Below are 15,406 nucleotides of genomic sequence, written 5' to 3'. Positions count from 1 at the left end.
CTTGTCAACTGAGACATGCGAGGGGTGGCAGGGAAGGGCAGAAGTAGGAAAAGCAGCAGCAGGCCACTTCCTGGGCACAGTTACTAAGGCACGTGACCGTGGTGAGGCGGATCCTCAGGACCTGGCTGGAGCTGCCTGCTCTGTGCCTTTTGGCCTCCCCTCCGTCACCATAAACCCAGAAAGGGGTAACCTGCCCAGACTGCCAGTGACCAAATGGGCACTCCCTGGCATCTTAGCAACTCTCCTGCCCCAGGCCTCTGTAGGCAGCAAGAAAGCTAGAGCTAGCTGGAATAAAACCCAGGAGGCAGCATGCAACTTCCCCTCGTACTCCAGAAAAACAGAAAAAAGACAAGGCCAGAAAGGCTGATGCTGGAAATAGGAAATGGGAACTTGCATATTAGGAGGACAATCATAATCAGCCACTTTCCTTCCCTCCTGGAGGCACCCCTCCAGCAGGGAAGTTGGTTGAGAGACGCGGTCACCCGATCATACCGATGTTCGCTGACCAGGGGGTCTTATCTAAGAACTGTCCCTTGGGCGGCCTCTAGTCTCCTTAAGGGGGATGGGAGGTGCTGTTGGCCGAACGAACGGGGCCAACAAATGCAGGTCCCTTTAAGGGTGGAGGAAAGGAGGGCAATGGGTTTTCTATAGGGGGAGGAAAAGGCTCCGGTCGCCTTATCCTTACTAGAAAAAATGTCCTCCTTAGGCCTCTCTACAGAAGGGAATGAAGTAGAGAGAGGAGCACTACCCCGCCCCCGCTGTTCTGGTTCCTGTCTTTCCTCACTAGAAAAAATCTCTTCCTTATTCCCCATAGAAGGGAATGAAGCGGGGAGAGGAATCCCTCCCTTTAAATCTTCTGAATTATTTTCAGGTGGAGATAATGGGCCGTCTAACCGCGATTTGGCAGATAAAGAGGATACAACGCAGAGTGTACCAGCGCCCAGGTGGTCAAAATAGTAAAATTAGTAAAATGACCTTGCTCATATCCTCTTTTCAGGCAGCGACCTACCTGCTCCCATAGCTCTAAATCTAAGGTTCCTTGATCAGGAAACCAAGGACATTCCTGCCGAATTAAAAGCATGAGCTTGTGTAGAGCTCCAGGCTCTACAGTGCACTGGACAGCCTTAAGTAGCTGTTGCACTGTTTTAAAAATACTTTCTGGGCCGGGCGCAGTGGTTCACACCTGTAATCCCAGCACTTTGGGAGGCGGAGGCGGGCGGACCACGAGGTCAGGAGGTCGAGATCACTCTGGCTAACGCGGTGAAACCCCGTCTCTACTAGGCTGGCGGGCGCCTGTAGTCCCAGCTACTCGGGAGGCTGAGGCAGGAGAATGGTGTGAACCCGGGAGGCGGAGCTTGCAGTGAGCGGAGATCGCGCCACTGCACTCCAGCCTGGGCGGCAGAGCGAGACTCCATATCAAAACAAACAAACAAACAAACAAACACAACTTTCTGTTCTTTGGTCATTTCCTGACCCATGATAACTCAACACCTGATATTTTACGTGTGGGTCGTGTCCTCCTGATAGGAGTCAGGAATCTCTCCCTTTAAATCTTCTGAATTCTTTTCAGGTGGAGATTCACCGAAAATTCATGAGCTCTCCTCCTTCACACGTAACTTCAAGGCGATCATGTCGGGGACACCACTTGCAGAGCTTATAGTTTACAATGAATGCCACGAAATGGGTTCTCAGACAATTCCAGCTGAGCGGGGCGGGGGGCAGCTCTTATTTATTTTTTAACTATACTTTAAGTTTTGGGTTACATGTGCAGAACGTGCAGTTTTGTTACACAGGTATACACGTGCCCTGGTTTGCTGCACCCATCAACCCGTCACCTACATTAGGTATTTCTCCTAATGTTATCCCTCCCCTAGCCCCCCACTCCACCACAGGCCCCGATGTGTGAACAGACGCTTCTCAAAAGAAGACATTTATGCAGCCAACAGACACGAGAAAAGATCATCACTGGTCATTAGAGAAATGCAAATCAAAACCACGATGAGATACCATCTCACGCCAGTTAGAATGGGGGGTGGCTCTTCTTTTTTTTTTTTTTTTTTTTTTGAGACGGAGTCGCTCTGTTGCCCAGGCTGGAGTGCAGTGGCATGATCTCGGCTCACTGCAACCTTTGCCTCCTGGGTTCAAGCAATTCTCTGCCTCAGCCTCCCGAGTAGCTGGGATTACAGGCACCTGCCACCACGCCCGGCTAATTTTTTTGTATTTTTAGTAGAGACGGGGTTTCACCATCTTGACCAGGCTGGTCTTGAATCGTGATCCACCCGTCTCCGTCTCCCAAAGTGCTAGGATTACAGGCGTGAGCCACCGCGCCCGGCATTGCGGGGTAGCTCTTCTAAGAGAGTCCGCCCCGGCATCCGTCCGCCAAGTATTTATTGAAAGGGCTTGTTAAACCACAAACATCCACTAGATGGCTCTTTTGAGGTCGGGTCGTGAGGCACCTATGGCCTTGTAAAAGCACTCAAACTGCATTCTCAGGAGGCTGTTTTCAGCGTTCCTTATCACACCACACACTCCATTCCCTGTCCTGTTTTCAGGGTCGAGTTTCATTCTCATGCACAAATAACATACACACAGCGCCTCAGTATTTTTCCATTCCCCGACCTCAAATGCCTTGTACATAAGCTTGACTATGTTGCCTTGCGACCCCCACAGTTGGCATCACAGGCATGAGCCACCATGCTGGCCTATATTAGCATTATTATTACCATTTTCATTGTTAATGTGTCTATCTTCTTGAGGGAAGGAGCATGTTCTATTTCTTCCTTATTTCTTGTACTGAGAGCTCCAGAAATGTTCCATAAATGAGGGAATGATGAAATGAAACAAATAAATGGAATTGGGGAAAGTTACCCTTATGTCTTTGCAGGATATGAATTGAAGAAACCCACTTATCTTTCCAAACTTGGACTGCAAGTGAGAAACGGCAGGGTCACTGATGTGGAAGGGAAGACCAAAGGGTGTTATAGTGAGTCATATACCAGCTTGGAGCCCTAGACCTGGGCGGGTGGGGACGCAGGTCACCTTTCTTGGCTGTTGAAACAAATGAGAGTTATAAAACCTCCACCCCTTAGTTCCATTACACTTCATACCTGTTTTTCCTGTCCATGCGTTTGGAAGCTTGCCTGTACCTTTTAAATATGCTCTCTGTAGCAAGTGACTTCTAGGTTTAAGAAAGAAGAAGAAAAACCCATAGGTTTCTAGATTGGAAACTAGGAAAACTGTGGTATTCTTAGAGTTGTAATCAGGAGGTCATAGAATTGAGAAAATAGTAATTAACTGATTGGAAATGAAGACATGCTTTTTCTTAGAATACTTTTGAATAAATTATTTCAAATGATTATGAGTTGACTCATCTTTTAAAATTGTGGAAAAGTTCTTTTTTTTTTTGAGACTGAGTCTTGCTCTGTTTTGCAGACTGGAATGCAGTGGCGCAATCTCGGTTCACTGCAACCTCCACCTCCTGGGTTCAAGCGATTCTCCTGCCTCAGCCTCCTGAGTAGCTGGGATTACAGGCGCCTGCCACCATGCCCAGCTAATTTGTGTGTGTGTGCGTGTGTGTGTGTGTGTGTGTGTGTATATATATATATGTATATATATATATATATATGTATTTTGAGATGGAGTTTCACTCTTGTTTCCCAGGCTGGAGTGCAATGGCACAATCTCAGCTCACCACAACGTCTGCCTCCCAACCTCTGCCTCCTGGGTTCAAGCAATTCTCCTGTCTCAGCCTCCCAAGTAGCTGGGATTATAGGCATAAGCCACCACACTTGGTGAATTTTTTTGTATTTTTAGTAGAGACGGGATTTCATCATATTGGTGAGGCTGGTCTCGAACTCCTGACCTCAGGTGATCTACCCACCTCAGCCTCCCAAAGTGCTGGGATTACAGACATAAGCCACCACGCCCAGCCTGGAAAACTTTATTTTGAAATAATTTTTGGGTCGGGCATGGTGGCATACACCTATAATCCCAGGACTTTGGGAGGCCGAGGAGGGTGGATCACTTGAGTCCAGGAGTTTGAGACCAGCCTGGCCAACATGGCAAAACACTGTCTCTACTAAAAAAATACAAAAATTAGCTCTGCGTGGTGGCACATGCCTGTAATCCCAGCTACTCAGGAGGCTGAGGGGCAGGAGGATAGCTAGAAACTGGGAGGCGGAGGTTGTGGTGAACCGAGGTTGCACCACTACACTCTAGCCTGGGCTACAGAGCAAGACTGTCACACACAAAAAAAAGAAAACTAAAAGAAAATAAAAATAATTATTGGTTCTCAGAAAGTTACAAAAATAGGTGCAGTGGCTTGTGCCTATGGTCCCAGCTACTCAGGAGGCTGAGGTGGAGGATCAGTTGAGCCCAAGAGTTGGAGGTTGTGGTGGGTGACAGGGTGAGACCTTGTCTCAAAAAAATAAAAAATCAATATAAAAATAAGCAAAACAAAAAAATTGACCCTGGTTGACAATCCACAGATCTCATTTAGAGTTTCACATGTAAGTGTGTGTAGTTCTGTGCTATTTTATCACCTGTCCACCACCACATAGCCACTACCACAATTAAGATACACAATTATTTCATCACTAAAAGATGATTTTTTTTTTTAAGATGGAATCTTGCTCTTGTCACCCAGGCTGGAGTGCAATGGCACGATATCGGCTCACTGCAACCTCCACCTCCTGGGTTCAAGCAATTCTTCTGCCTCAGCCTTCCGAGTAGCTGGGATTACAGGCACCCGCCATCACACCCAGCTAATTTTTGTATTTTTAGTAGAGTCGGGGTTTCACCATGTTGGCCAGGCTTGTCTCGAACTCCTGACATCAGGTGATCCACCTGCCTCGGCCTTCCAAAGTGCTGGGATTACAGGCATGAGCCCGGCCAACTAAAAGATTCTTCTACAGTCAAACACATTCTCCTCTCCTCCCTGCCTCTCCTCTCCCCATTCTCGGGAATGTTTTATGTTTTCTTATATTTGATATTTCTCACTGTTGCAAAAATATAAGGGACAGATTCTTCCATCGAATTTTGTGCTGTTCTGAAAGCCTAAAATAGAAAGGAGCACAGTTAAGAAGTTAGAGACCTTCTGTACCCACCAGCAGGAAAATCATTAATAGTAACACAAAGAGGCCAGGCACGGTGGCTCATGCCTGTAATCCCAGCACTTTGAGAGGCTAAGGCGGGAGGACTGCTTGAGTCCAGGGGTTTGAGATCAGCCTGGGCAACACTGTGAGACACCATCTCTACAAAAACATTAAAAAATTAGCAGGGCATGGTGACGTGTGCCTGTGACCCCAGCTCCTCAGGAGGCTGAGGTGGGAGAATCCCTTAAGCCCAGGAGGTCAAGACCAGTGAGCTGTGATCGAGTCACTGCACTCAAGTCTGGATGACAGAGTGAGACCCTGTTTCAAAAACAACAACAACAACAAAAAGTAACACAAAGAGTCCTCCCAACAGAAATGATTCCCATTCCTATAATTGGATAGTTTCCAGGAAAATGTACATTAGCTCTGTGTAGATAAGCACTTGGCATGGTACTTAAAACTCACAGGACCTAACAAATATTTACCAGGCAAGTACACTGATTGAACAGGGAGCAAGGAATTCCCTAACAGGTTCCTAAAAGAGATGTGAAACAAGTCTCCATTTGTTCCAGAGGGCAGTTGTTTTCAAATTAGTAAAGCTTACAGCAATAAAAGCAAATTTTTCTCTAAACTAAACAAAAGCTGAGCGAAAAATAGACAGGCTAACAGGCCATCTATTTGGTTTTTCTTTTTTTTGTTGTCGAGACAGAGTCTCACTCTGTCGCCCAGGCTGGAGTGCAGTGGCGCGATCTCGGCTCACTGCAACCTCCGCCTCCCAGATTCTCCTGCCTCAGCCTCCCAAGTAGCTGGGATTATAGGCGTGTGCCACCATGCCTGGCTCACTTTTGTATTTTTAGTAAAGATGAGGTTTCACCATGTTGGCCAGGCTGGTCTCGAACTCCTGACCTCAGGTGATCCGCCCGCCTTGGCCTCCCAAAGTGTTGGAATTACAGGCCTGGGCCATCACACCCGACCTATTTGGTTTCACTTATTCACAGTTCCTTAATTTATTTCTCCAAGCAGGAGACAAAACCAAAACCAAAAACAGGCTGAAGTGGTGACTGAAGTCTCTCACCTGAAGACCCAAGACTTAGGGTGCCCCCAGTCCTAAAAGTCCTGTCTAAGTCTCTCTTCTCAACATTGTGCAGCCTGCCTTCTGCTGGAAAGGAAAGGTACAGATGTGTGGCCAGCTAGATAATAACAATAGTTATCAAGTTGCCAGAGCGCTTATCTTAGCACAGTGCTAAGGACTTTAGCTGTAATATCTCATTTAGTCCATATAACAACCCTGTGAAATGTGTGATTTTATTGTCTTCATTTTACAGCTAAGAAAATAGACTTTAAGTACCTAAATGTTGGGTCAGGCACGGTGACTCACGCCTGTAATCTCAACACTTTGGGAGGCTGAGGTGGGAATATCACTTGAATCCAGAAGTTCTCAGACCAGCCTGGGCAATGTAGCAAGTATCCCATCTCTACAATCAAAAAATTGTAGCCGGGCGTGGTGGCATACACCTATAGTTCTAGGGAAGCTGAGGCAGGGGGATCACTTGAGCCTAGGAGTTCGAGGTTACAGTGAGCTTGCACCACTGCACTCCAGCCTGGGTGGTAGAGTGAGACTTTGTCTGAAAAAAAAAAAAAGAAAAGAAAAGAAAGCGGCGGGCCGGGCACTGTGACTCACGCCTGTAATCTCAGCACTTTGGGAGGCCGAGGCGGGCAGATCACGAGGTCAGGAGATGAGACCATCCTGGCTAACACGGTGAAACCTCGTCTCTACCAAAAATACAAAAAAATCAGCCGGGCGTGGTGGCGGGCGCCTGTAGCCCCAGCTACTCAGGAGGCTGAGGCGGGAGAATGGCGTGAACCCGGGAGGCGGAGCTTGCAGTGAGCCGAGATCGCGCCACTGCATTCCAGCCTGTGTGACAGTGAGACTCCGTCTCACCAAAAAAAAAAAAAAAAAAAAAAAAAAAAAAGAACTTAAATGTTTTGCCTGAGTCTACACAACTAAGCTAGTGGAAGACAAGGGATTTGAACTCACGTTAGTATAATAAGTCAGCCCTAGGCAGTCTTGGTATTCATTAGGTCTGATGTGTGACACAGAAATCTGCACATAGTACTTTTAAAAGCCCCCAGGTGATTCTGACTTACTGACTTCTTGGGAAGCATTGCTAGAATCTACTTCCTGCAAAGGAATCTCCTGCTATTCAAATGGGGTGGGAACATGAAGAGAACTAATAGATAAACTTATATGAGCGGTATTATTACTTCACAAACCCATACTTCAGGTAGACAATGCTAAATGACTAATTGCTTTTGCCTGATGCTTTGGATGAAATGTTTTCTTAAGTTGCGTCTTTATTATTTATTTATTTATTTAGAGACAGGGTCTCACTCTGTCACCCAGGCTGGAGTGCAGTGGTATGATTTTGGCTCATGGCAACTTCCTGCTTCCTGGGCTCAGGTGATCCTCTCACTTCAGCCTCCTTAGTAGCTGGGACCACAGGTGCACTAAAGAATGTCTGTATTTTTTTTCAGAGATGGGTTTTTGCCATGTTGCCCAAGCTGGACTGGAACTCCTGGGCTCAAGCGATCCACCCCCTTCAGCCTCCCAAAGTGCTGAGATTACAGGCATGAGCCACCGCGCCCAGCATATTAATTTTTTTATTAATTTTTATTTATTTATTTATTTTGAGACGGAGTCTCGCTCGGTTGCACAGGCTGGAGTGCAGTGGAGCGATCTTGGCTCACTGCAAGCTCCGCCTCCCAGGTTCACGCCATTCTCCCGCTTCAGCCTCCCGAGTAGCTGGGACAACAGGCGGCCGCCACCACGCCCGGCTAATTGTATTTTTAGTAGAGAGGGGGTTTCACCGTGTTAGCCAGGATGGTCTCGATCTCCTGACCTCGTGAGCCGCCCGCCTCGGCCTCCCAAAGTGCTGGGATTACAGGCGTGAGCCACCGCGCCCGGCTTATTAATTTATTTTTAAGCTCATCAGACCACTAGAAGCCTGAGTTAGTGTTGCAAGCACTCTCACCAGAAAGGGAATTAAATTACCTTGGAGCTATGCAGCACAAGTTTAGTTACCTCTGTCACTGAGATACATAGATTCTGGCATGGGGTTCTATTTGAAAGTTTTTCATTTATTTTTCCTTTTTATTTATGTATTTATTGTTTGAGACAGTCGCTCTGTCGCCCAGGCTGAAGTGCAGTGATGTGATGTGGACTCATTGCAACCTCTGCCTCCCGGGTTCAAGCAATTCTTGTGCCTCAGCCTCCTGAGGTAGCTGGGATTACAGGTGCGTGTCACCACACCCGGCTAATTTTTGTAATTTTAGTAGAGACGGTTTCGCCATGTTGGCCAGGCTAGTCTCAAACTCCTGACCTCAAGCAGTCCACCCGCCTCAGCCTCCCAAAGTGTTGGGATTACAGGCATGAGCCACCGTGCCGGCCTGTTTTTCTTTTTTAAAAAAGACCTATTAGAGATGTAGAAATTCTAGGTAGGAAGAAATACAAATAAAGATATATAACACCAAAAAAAGTTTCTTTTAATCTGAAGCATACATATATTTTGGCAAATGTAGATGTATAATTGGACCTAATGAAATGTTCTTAAAATCTAAAGACTGCCCTATGATGAATGAGTGTATGAATTAACATAAAAACTGGTTTTGTATATACAGGCCAACAGATACAAACTGGATTTGTTATTTCATTCACAAGAACCAAGGGGAAAAGATCTCAAGCCACACTTGGTTTCAACACACCAAGCCAAACAACTAATAAACCGCCCACGAAGAATGAAACTATTCTGAACTCGTCATTCTGCAGATGCAGATTATAATATTAAGATATGCACAAAATTGTATAAAGTAGACAATGAGTGACCTTTTATTGAAAAGAGGAGGAGTCAAAGATCCTGAAAGGGTTGGGACTGCCTGCAGTCAGTCCCTAGGGAACTTCCTGTTGTCACCACACCTCTGAGTCGTCTGAGCTCACTGTGAGCAAAATCCCACAGTGGAAACTCTTAAGCCTCTGCGGAGTAAATCATTCTTGTGAACGTGACACACGATCTCTCCAGTTTCCATATGTTGAGATTCTACTTATTCATCAGTTTGATGTGCTTGTCAAGATCAGGTAGGTTATTTACAAACTGGTTTTCTTAACTGCTTAAAAAATAGAATTAGTTGTGTTGTCATTTTGCATGTCATCATTCCACTTCCTTCAGTGAACTTAAGTCCATAGAGTCTTTTTTAAGGAGAAAGATATAGGAAGCCTGTATCATTTCCTTAAAAAAAAAAAAAAAGATACAGGTTAGATGAACTTTCTCATCCTGAAAAAAATTTCTCAATAATAAAAGAAGCTATTATGTCTTTGAATTAATTTCTTCTTATTTACAGCAATCAAATATGCTGAAAAATCTAGAAGTCTTATTTTCTTTCTTAGCCTATTTATCTGTGCCTTTCTAGTTCTGTGAAATGAGATGATTTATTTTCTGGAAATATAAAAATCTATCTTATATTTAATATATCGAGGGTTGGTTTTTATGTTTTCATGCATTGAGAGTTTATTTAAATTATTCTTAGAGAAAACATAATTTTATATAGATAAACTCCTTGGAATGGTTCCTGGCATTCTTATAACTTAAAAATTATGAATCATAATGAAGAAATCAAAATTAAAACCCTAATGTACCAGATAATGTAACAAAAATAAAGTGAAATGCTTAAAAAAATAAAATTTGACACTTTGCAACATTTTTAGGTATTCAGTTTTGTTTCAGATAGCTGTGGTAATGAAGGTTGATATAATTTTTTTGAAGGGCAAAGGGTAAATATGTTGTATATTAAGATCTGTAAAAATGTTCATATACTTTAAGCTAGTAAAACCATTGCTGGGAATTTATTCTAAATGCATAACTTTTAAAAGAAAAAAGCCTCCTATGCAGAGATAAGTCTAACTATATTACTTGCAATAACTTGAAACTAGATATAACCAAAATGTTTCTACATACAGGAATGGATAAAAGACAGTATATCAACTTAATTTTTTTAAAGTAGCCTTTAAACTAATTCTGATGATATGCAGAAATAAGCAAACATTTTTAAAGTAATGCAAAGTAGAAAAAGTAGAACTTAAATTTGTTGGTAAACTATAATTACAACTATGTTAAAATCATGTATGTATGCATGTGAATGAAGTTTAGAAGGCAAATGGAAAAATAGTATTAGGATTTCTGGCCTATAAATTTTTCTTTATATATGGTTTTGAAGTTGATTTTCTAGTAAGTTAAAATCATACCAATGATGATATTTTTAACTGAGAACTCGATATTTTAAAGTATATGTTTATTATCTTTTTTTTTTTTGAGATGGAGTCTTGCTCTGTCATCCAGGCTGGAGTGCAGTGGCGTGATCTTGGCTCACTACAACCTCCCCCTCCCTGGTTCACGCGATTCTCCTGCCTCAGCCTCCCAAATAGCTGGGACTACAGGAGTGCGCCACTGCGCCTGGCTAATTTTGTATTTTTAGTAGAGATGAGGTTTCACCACATTGGCCAGGATGGTCTCAATTCTGTGATCTACCCGCCTTGGCCTTCCAAAGTCTGGGATTACAGGCATGAGCCACCGCGCCCGGCCTATTATCATTTTTAAATTAAAAAAAATTAAGATAAATGGCCAGGCGCAGTGGCTCATGCCTATAATCCCAGCACTCTGAAAGGCCAAGGCGCGTGGATCACCTGAGGTCAGGAGTTCAAGACCAGCCTGGCCAACATGGTGAACCCCATCTCTACTGAAAATACAAAATTAGCCGGGCCTGGTGGCATGCACCTGTTATCCCAGCTACTCGGGAGGCTGAGACGGGAGAATCTCTTGAACCTGGGAGGCAGAGGTTGCAGTGAGCCAAGATCGAGCCTCTGCATTCCAGCCTGGGCAACAAAGTGAGACTCCATCTCAAAAAATATATATAATAATATAAATGTAGAGGTATCTTAAATGGGTCAGGGCCAACCCTAACACAAAAACACGAGATGGCTTGTGGGTACCTTCTTCCAGTCTTTCATTATGTATCTCCATCTATAAAGTTGAAAAAAATGGCAACTTAATTTTTTTGTGACCTTCCTTTTCCTTAGCATCTTCTCAGAAGTCTTGTTTTATTGCTAGATTCTAGAAGACTGTCACTGCTGCATGATAGAATCTCAGCAGACAGAGACACACAAGAATAAACTTCTGTAGGTAGAAGGAAAAAAAATAGTATAGCTATAAGCTAATTCTAGTCTTCTCAGTGTCTAGGAAACCATAAACTTGGAACTTTCATTAGGGAGGGTGTTGAATAATATTCATCTGGTAGCAGACATTATTAATCTCAAATACATGGACTTCTTGTTTTTCCCTTCTGCTTGCAGTTCAAAAATTAACAAGCATTAAAATGGGCTTCAGAAATCCCAAGGATACAAGTCATTCAGTTTCAGAAATGTTTGTTTTGTTTTCTAATCTTTGTGAAATAATGTTAGGAATGTTTGCCATAATCCTACCAGTGAACAAAGCAATGGCTAACAAACTAAAGTACACTAGAATCCCCTAAGGGCTTGATTAAAATGCAGACTCCACCTCCAAAAATCCAAACTTAGTAGATCTGGGAGTGAGATCCTGGAATCTACATCTTAAAAATTTTTTTGGTTGGTCCTGGGGGCTCACATCTGTAGTCCCAGCACTTGGGGAGGCCGAGGTGGGAGGATCGCTTGAGCCCAGGAGTTGGAGGCTGCAGTGAGCTATGACTGTGCCTCTGAGTAGCCACTGCACTTCAGCCTGGCTGAACAAGACCCTGTCTCAAAAATTTTCCCGCCCTGTCTGTATCTGGAACTTACAGGCACATACCATTGTGCCTGGCCTAGAATCTGCATTTTTAACAATTCCTCAGGGTTTTTCAGCTGCAGGTGGTGAAACAAACATAGGTTTTAAAATATTGTTCTAAATTAAGACTGCTTGACATAAGTATTTTTAAAAGTTACTCTGCTATCAATATTTTGGCCCATAGCAACTGTAAAACTAGATAGATATTTTCCCAGAAAAAATTGTTTAATGCCAAAACCAGAATTATTTCCTCAGATATTTGCAATCCTCTAGAATGATTTGGAACTGTGCCTGTGTGGTGACTCATCTTTCTCTAACAAGTTGGCAAAGGTGAATGAGGGGGTGTGAATGTGCATATTTATGCACATGATTCAGAAATGAGAATGAGAAAATCTGGCATCTCATTTATTTTCTCGGTTGCATCCTAAAGAAACACAGCCAGTGGTTAAAAGCAGGCATGTCCTTCCAATCAAGAGGGCATCCTGCCCATATGCTTCTTGCCTGTCTCTGCCCAGGGTAAAAAAGAAACAAATATTTTCTTTTTTTTTTTTTGAGATGGAGTCTCACTCTGTTGCCAGGCTGGAGTGCAGTGGTGCGATCTCAGCTCACTGCAACCTCTGCCTCCCGGGTTCAAGCAATTCTCTGCCTCAGCCTCCCAAGTAGCTGGGATTACAGGCACCCGCCACCACGCCCAGCTAATTTTTGTATTTTTAGTAGAGACGGAGTTTCGCCATCTTGGCCAGGCTGGTCTTGAACTCTTGACCTTGTGATCCACCTGCCTCGGCCTCCCAAAGTGCTGTGATTACGGGTGTGAGCCACCATGCCTGGCAAAACAAACGCTTCACCAGGTTTGACGCTGTCCAACTGTAATCCTTTCACAGTCTGGCTCAGGATGCGGTTTGTTTTGTTTTGTTTTGTTTTGTTTTGTTTCTGAGATGGAGTCTTGCTCTGTCTCGCCCAGGTTGGAGTGCAGTGGCACGATCTTGGCTCACCGTAGCCTCTGCCTCCCAGGTTCAAGTGATTCTCCTGCCTCAGCCTTCCAAGTAGCTGGGACTAAAGGCATGTGCCACCACACCTAGCTAATTTTGTATTTTTAGTGGAGATGGGGTTTCACCATATTGGCCAGGCTGGTCTCGAACTCCTGACCTCAGGTGATCCACCTACCTCGGCCTCCCAAAGTGCTAGGATTACAGGTGTGAGCCACTGTGCTTGACCTAGGATGAGTTTTTTTTGTTTGTTTGTTTTTTCTTTTATGTGAGACAGAGTCTCGCTCTGTCGCCAGGCTGGAGCGCAGTGGCGCGATCTCGGCTCACTGCAACCTCCGCCTCCCTGGTTCTAGCAATTCTCCTGCTTCAGCCTCCCAAGTAGCTGGGACTACCGGTGCCCACCACCACGCCCAGCTAATTTTTGTATTTTTAGTAGAGACAGGGTTTCACCAGGTTGGCCAGGATGGTCTCGATCTCTTGACCTGGTGATTCGCCCGCCTCGGCCTCCCAACATGCTGGGATTACAGGCTTGAGCCACTGCGCCTGGCCCCAACTCATTTTCTAATACGAGGAACGCAAAGTTTCTGGCCTAAAAAAACTTCAGATTTTTATTTCTTGGACTTTTGGAAATTCCTTCAGAACAGTGTCTTCAGGCAAGCATAAGAGTCTGCTCAAGCATAGGTTACTGTGAACATTTTGGCATCAACGGCATCAACGTGTAATGAGCTTGTATCCCAGACAGTAACATCCATTGCCAAGCATGCAGAATACTTGAAAATGTATCTGTTAATCTTTATCTGGGTCTCAGTAAATACTTTCTTTCTTTCTTCTTTTTTTTTTTTTTTTTTTTTGGAGATGGAGTTTTGCTCTTGTTGCCAAGGCTGGAGTGCAGCGGCGCGATCTCGGCTCATTGCAACCTCTGCCTCCCAGATTCAAGCGATTCTCCTGCCTCAGCCTCCCGAGTAACTGGGGATTACAGGTGCCTGCCACCATGCCCGGCTAATTTGTTGTATTTTTAGTAGAGACGGGGTTTCACCATGTTGGCCAGGCTGGCCAGGCTGGTCTCGAACTCCTGAACTCAGGCAATCCACCCTCCTCAGCCTCCCAAAGTTCTGGGATTACAGGCGTGAGCCACCGTGCCCTGCCTTCAGTAAATACTTTCAGGCAGCATCAAGTCAGTAAACCTGACTGTTGACCTCTGTTCTAAAGAAGTTATTAATATACATCTATGTCATGTTTGGGGATGGGGTGGAGGGGAAGAAAGCTCAAGCACACCTTAGAAACCAAAACTCGAGATAAAAAAGCAGTATGAGTCAGGGCTGTTTTACTTCCTGACTGGGCACTACACGTCAAGGTTAATTTCATGTAGGACGTGAACTTGACATGAAATTCTGTCCTGTCCTACATGAATTTCACTTCTACATGTCCTACAGAATTTCACTTCTGTAATGTAGGTTTGGAGGTCAGTGGACCAAAGGGTCCAAGGCACCTTCATCAAGGTCTAGATGGGTCTGAGATACCTTCTTTTTTTTTTTTTGAGACGGAGTCTTTCTGTCACCCAGGCTGGAGTGCAGTGGTGTGATTTCGGCTCACTGTAACCTCCACCTCCCGGGTTCAAACAATTCCCACCTTTGCTTATTGACTATCGTAGAATCAGAATTTCCTCGCCTCTGTCCATAATTCTGTCTTCTTTTTTCACAGATGCCTCTTTGGATATGAATGAGGAGTCTCCTCTCTTTGAAGAGGGTTTTCTCCAGTCAGAAATATGGGAAATAAAATTAATTCCTCCAAAATGAGGTAGAAGTTAAGAAGCCAGAGCTGAGTGTGTAGCTGAGACAGCACAGGCCGTTTTTTTTGTTTTTGTTTTTGTTTGTTTTTAGACAAGTTCTTACTCTGTTGCCCAGGCTGGAGTGCAGTAGTGTGATCGCAGCTCACAGCTCACTGCAGCCTTGATTTCCTGGGTGCAAGCCAACCTTCTGCCACAGGCTCAGTGTAGCTGGGACCACCAGCATGTGCAACCACGCCCAGCTAACTTTTTGATTTTTTCTAGAGACAGGGTCTCACCTTATTGTTCCAGGCGGGTCTTGAACTCTTGGGCTCAAGTGATCCTCCCACCTTGGCCTCCAAAAGTGTTGGGATTACAGGCGTGAGCCGCAGCACCCAGTGGGAAATTTTTTTTTTTTTTTTTTTTTTTAAAGAGGTGGGTGTTGCCATATTGCCTAGGCAGGCTTTGAACCCTGGACTCAAGTGGTTTTCCTGCCTCAGCCTCCCAAGTAGCTGGGACTATATAGGCCCGCACCACCATGCCCAGTTTTATAATTTTTTTTTTTTTTTTTTGAGATGGAGTCTTACTCTGTCGTCCAGGCTAAGAGTGCAGTGGCACAATCCTGGCCCACCACAACCGCCACCTGCTGGGTTCGAGCGATTCTCCTGCCTCAGCCTCCCGAGTAGCTGGGATTACAGGTGTGCGCTACCACAT

The 15,406-nt window shown here is 44.6% G+C and overlaps 1 protein-coding gene across 3 annotated transcripts in view; it reads left to right on the top strand.

The window, feature by feature from the left end:
• The first annotated feature begins 8,838 nt into the window (after nt 1-8,838).
• The window catches only part of LIPH (lipase H), a 46,502-nt gene continuing 39,934 nt past the window's right edge, over nt 8,839-15,406 (top strand). Inside the window, exon 1 of one of the 3 annotated variants that reach the window (XM_516924.8) lies at nt 8,839-9,225. In XM_516924.8, coding sequence (XP_516924.5) covers nt 9,177-9,225 — 49 coding nt within the window. In that variant the 5' untranslated portion in view covers nt 8,839-9,176. The remainder of the gene's footprint in view (nt 9,226-15,406) is intronic. The other 2 variants (XM_003310156.6, XM_063807404.1) reach the window with 2 other exon arrangements.

Source organism: Pan troglodytes, chromosome 2 (genome assembly GCF_028858775.2).
Source record: "Pan troglodytes isolate AG18354 chromosome 2, NHGRI_mPanTro3-v2.0_pri, whole genome shotgun sequence".
NCBI lineage: Eukaryota > Metazoa > Chordata > Mammalia > Primates > Hominidae > Pan > Pan troglodytes.
Note: the sequence above shows the minus strand (reverse complement) of the source record. Positions and strands in the feature narration are given on the sequence as shown.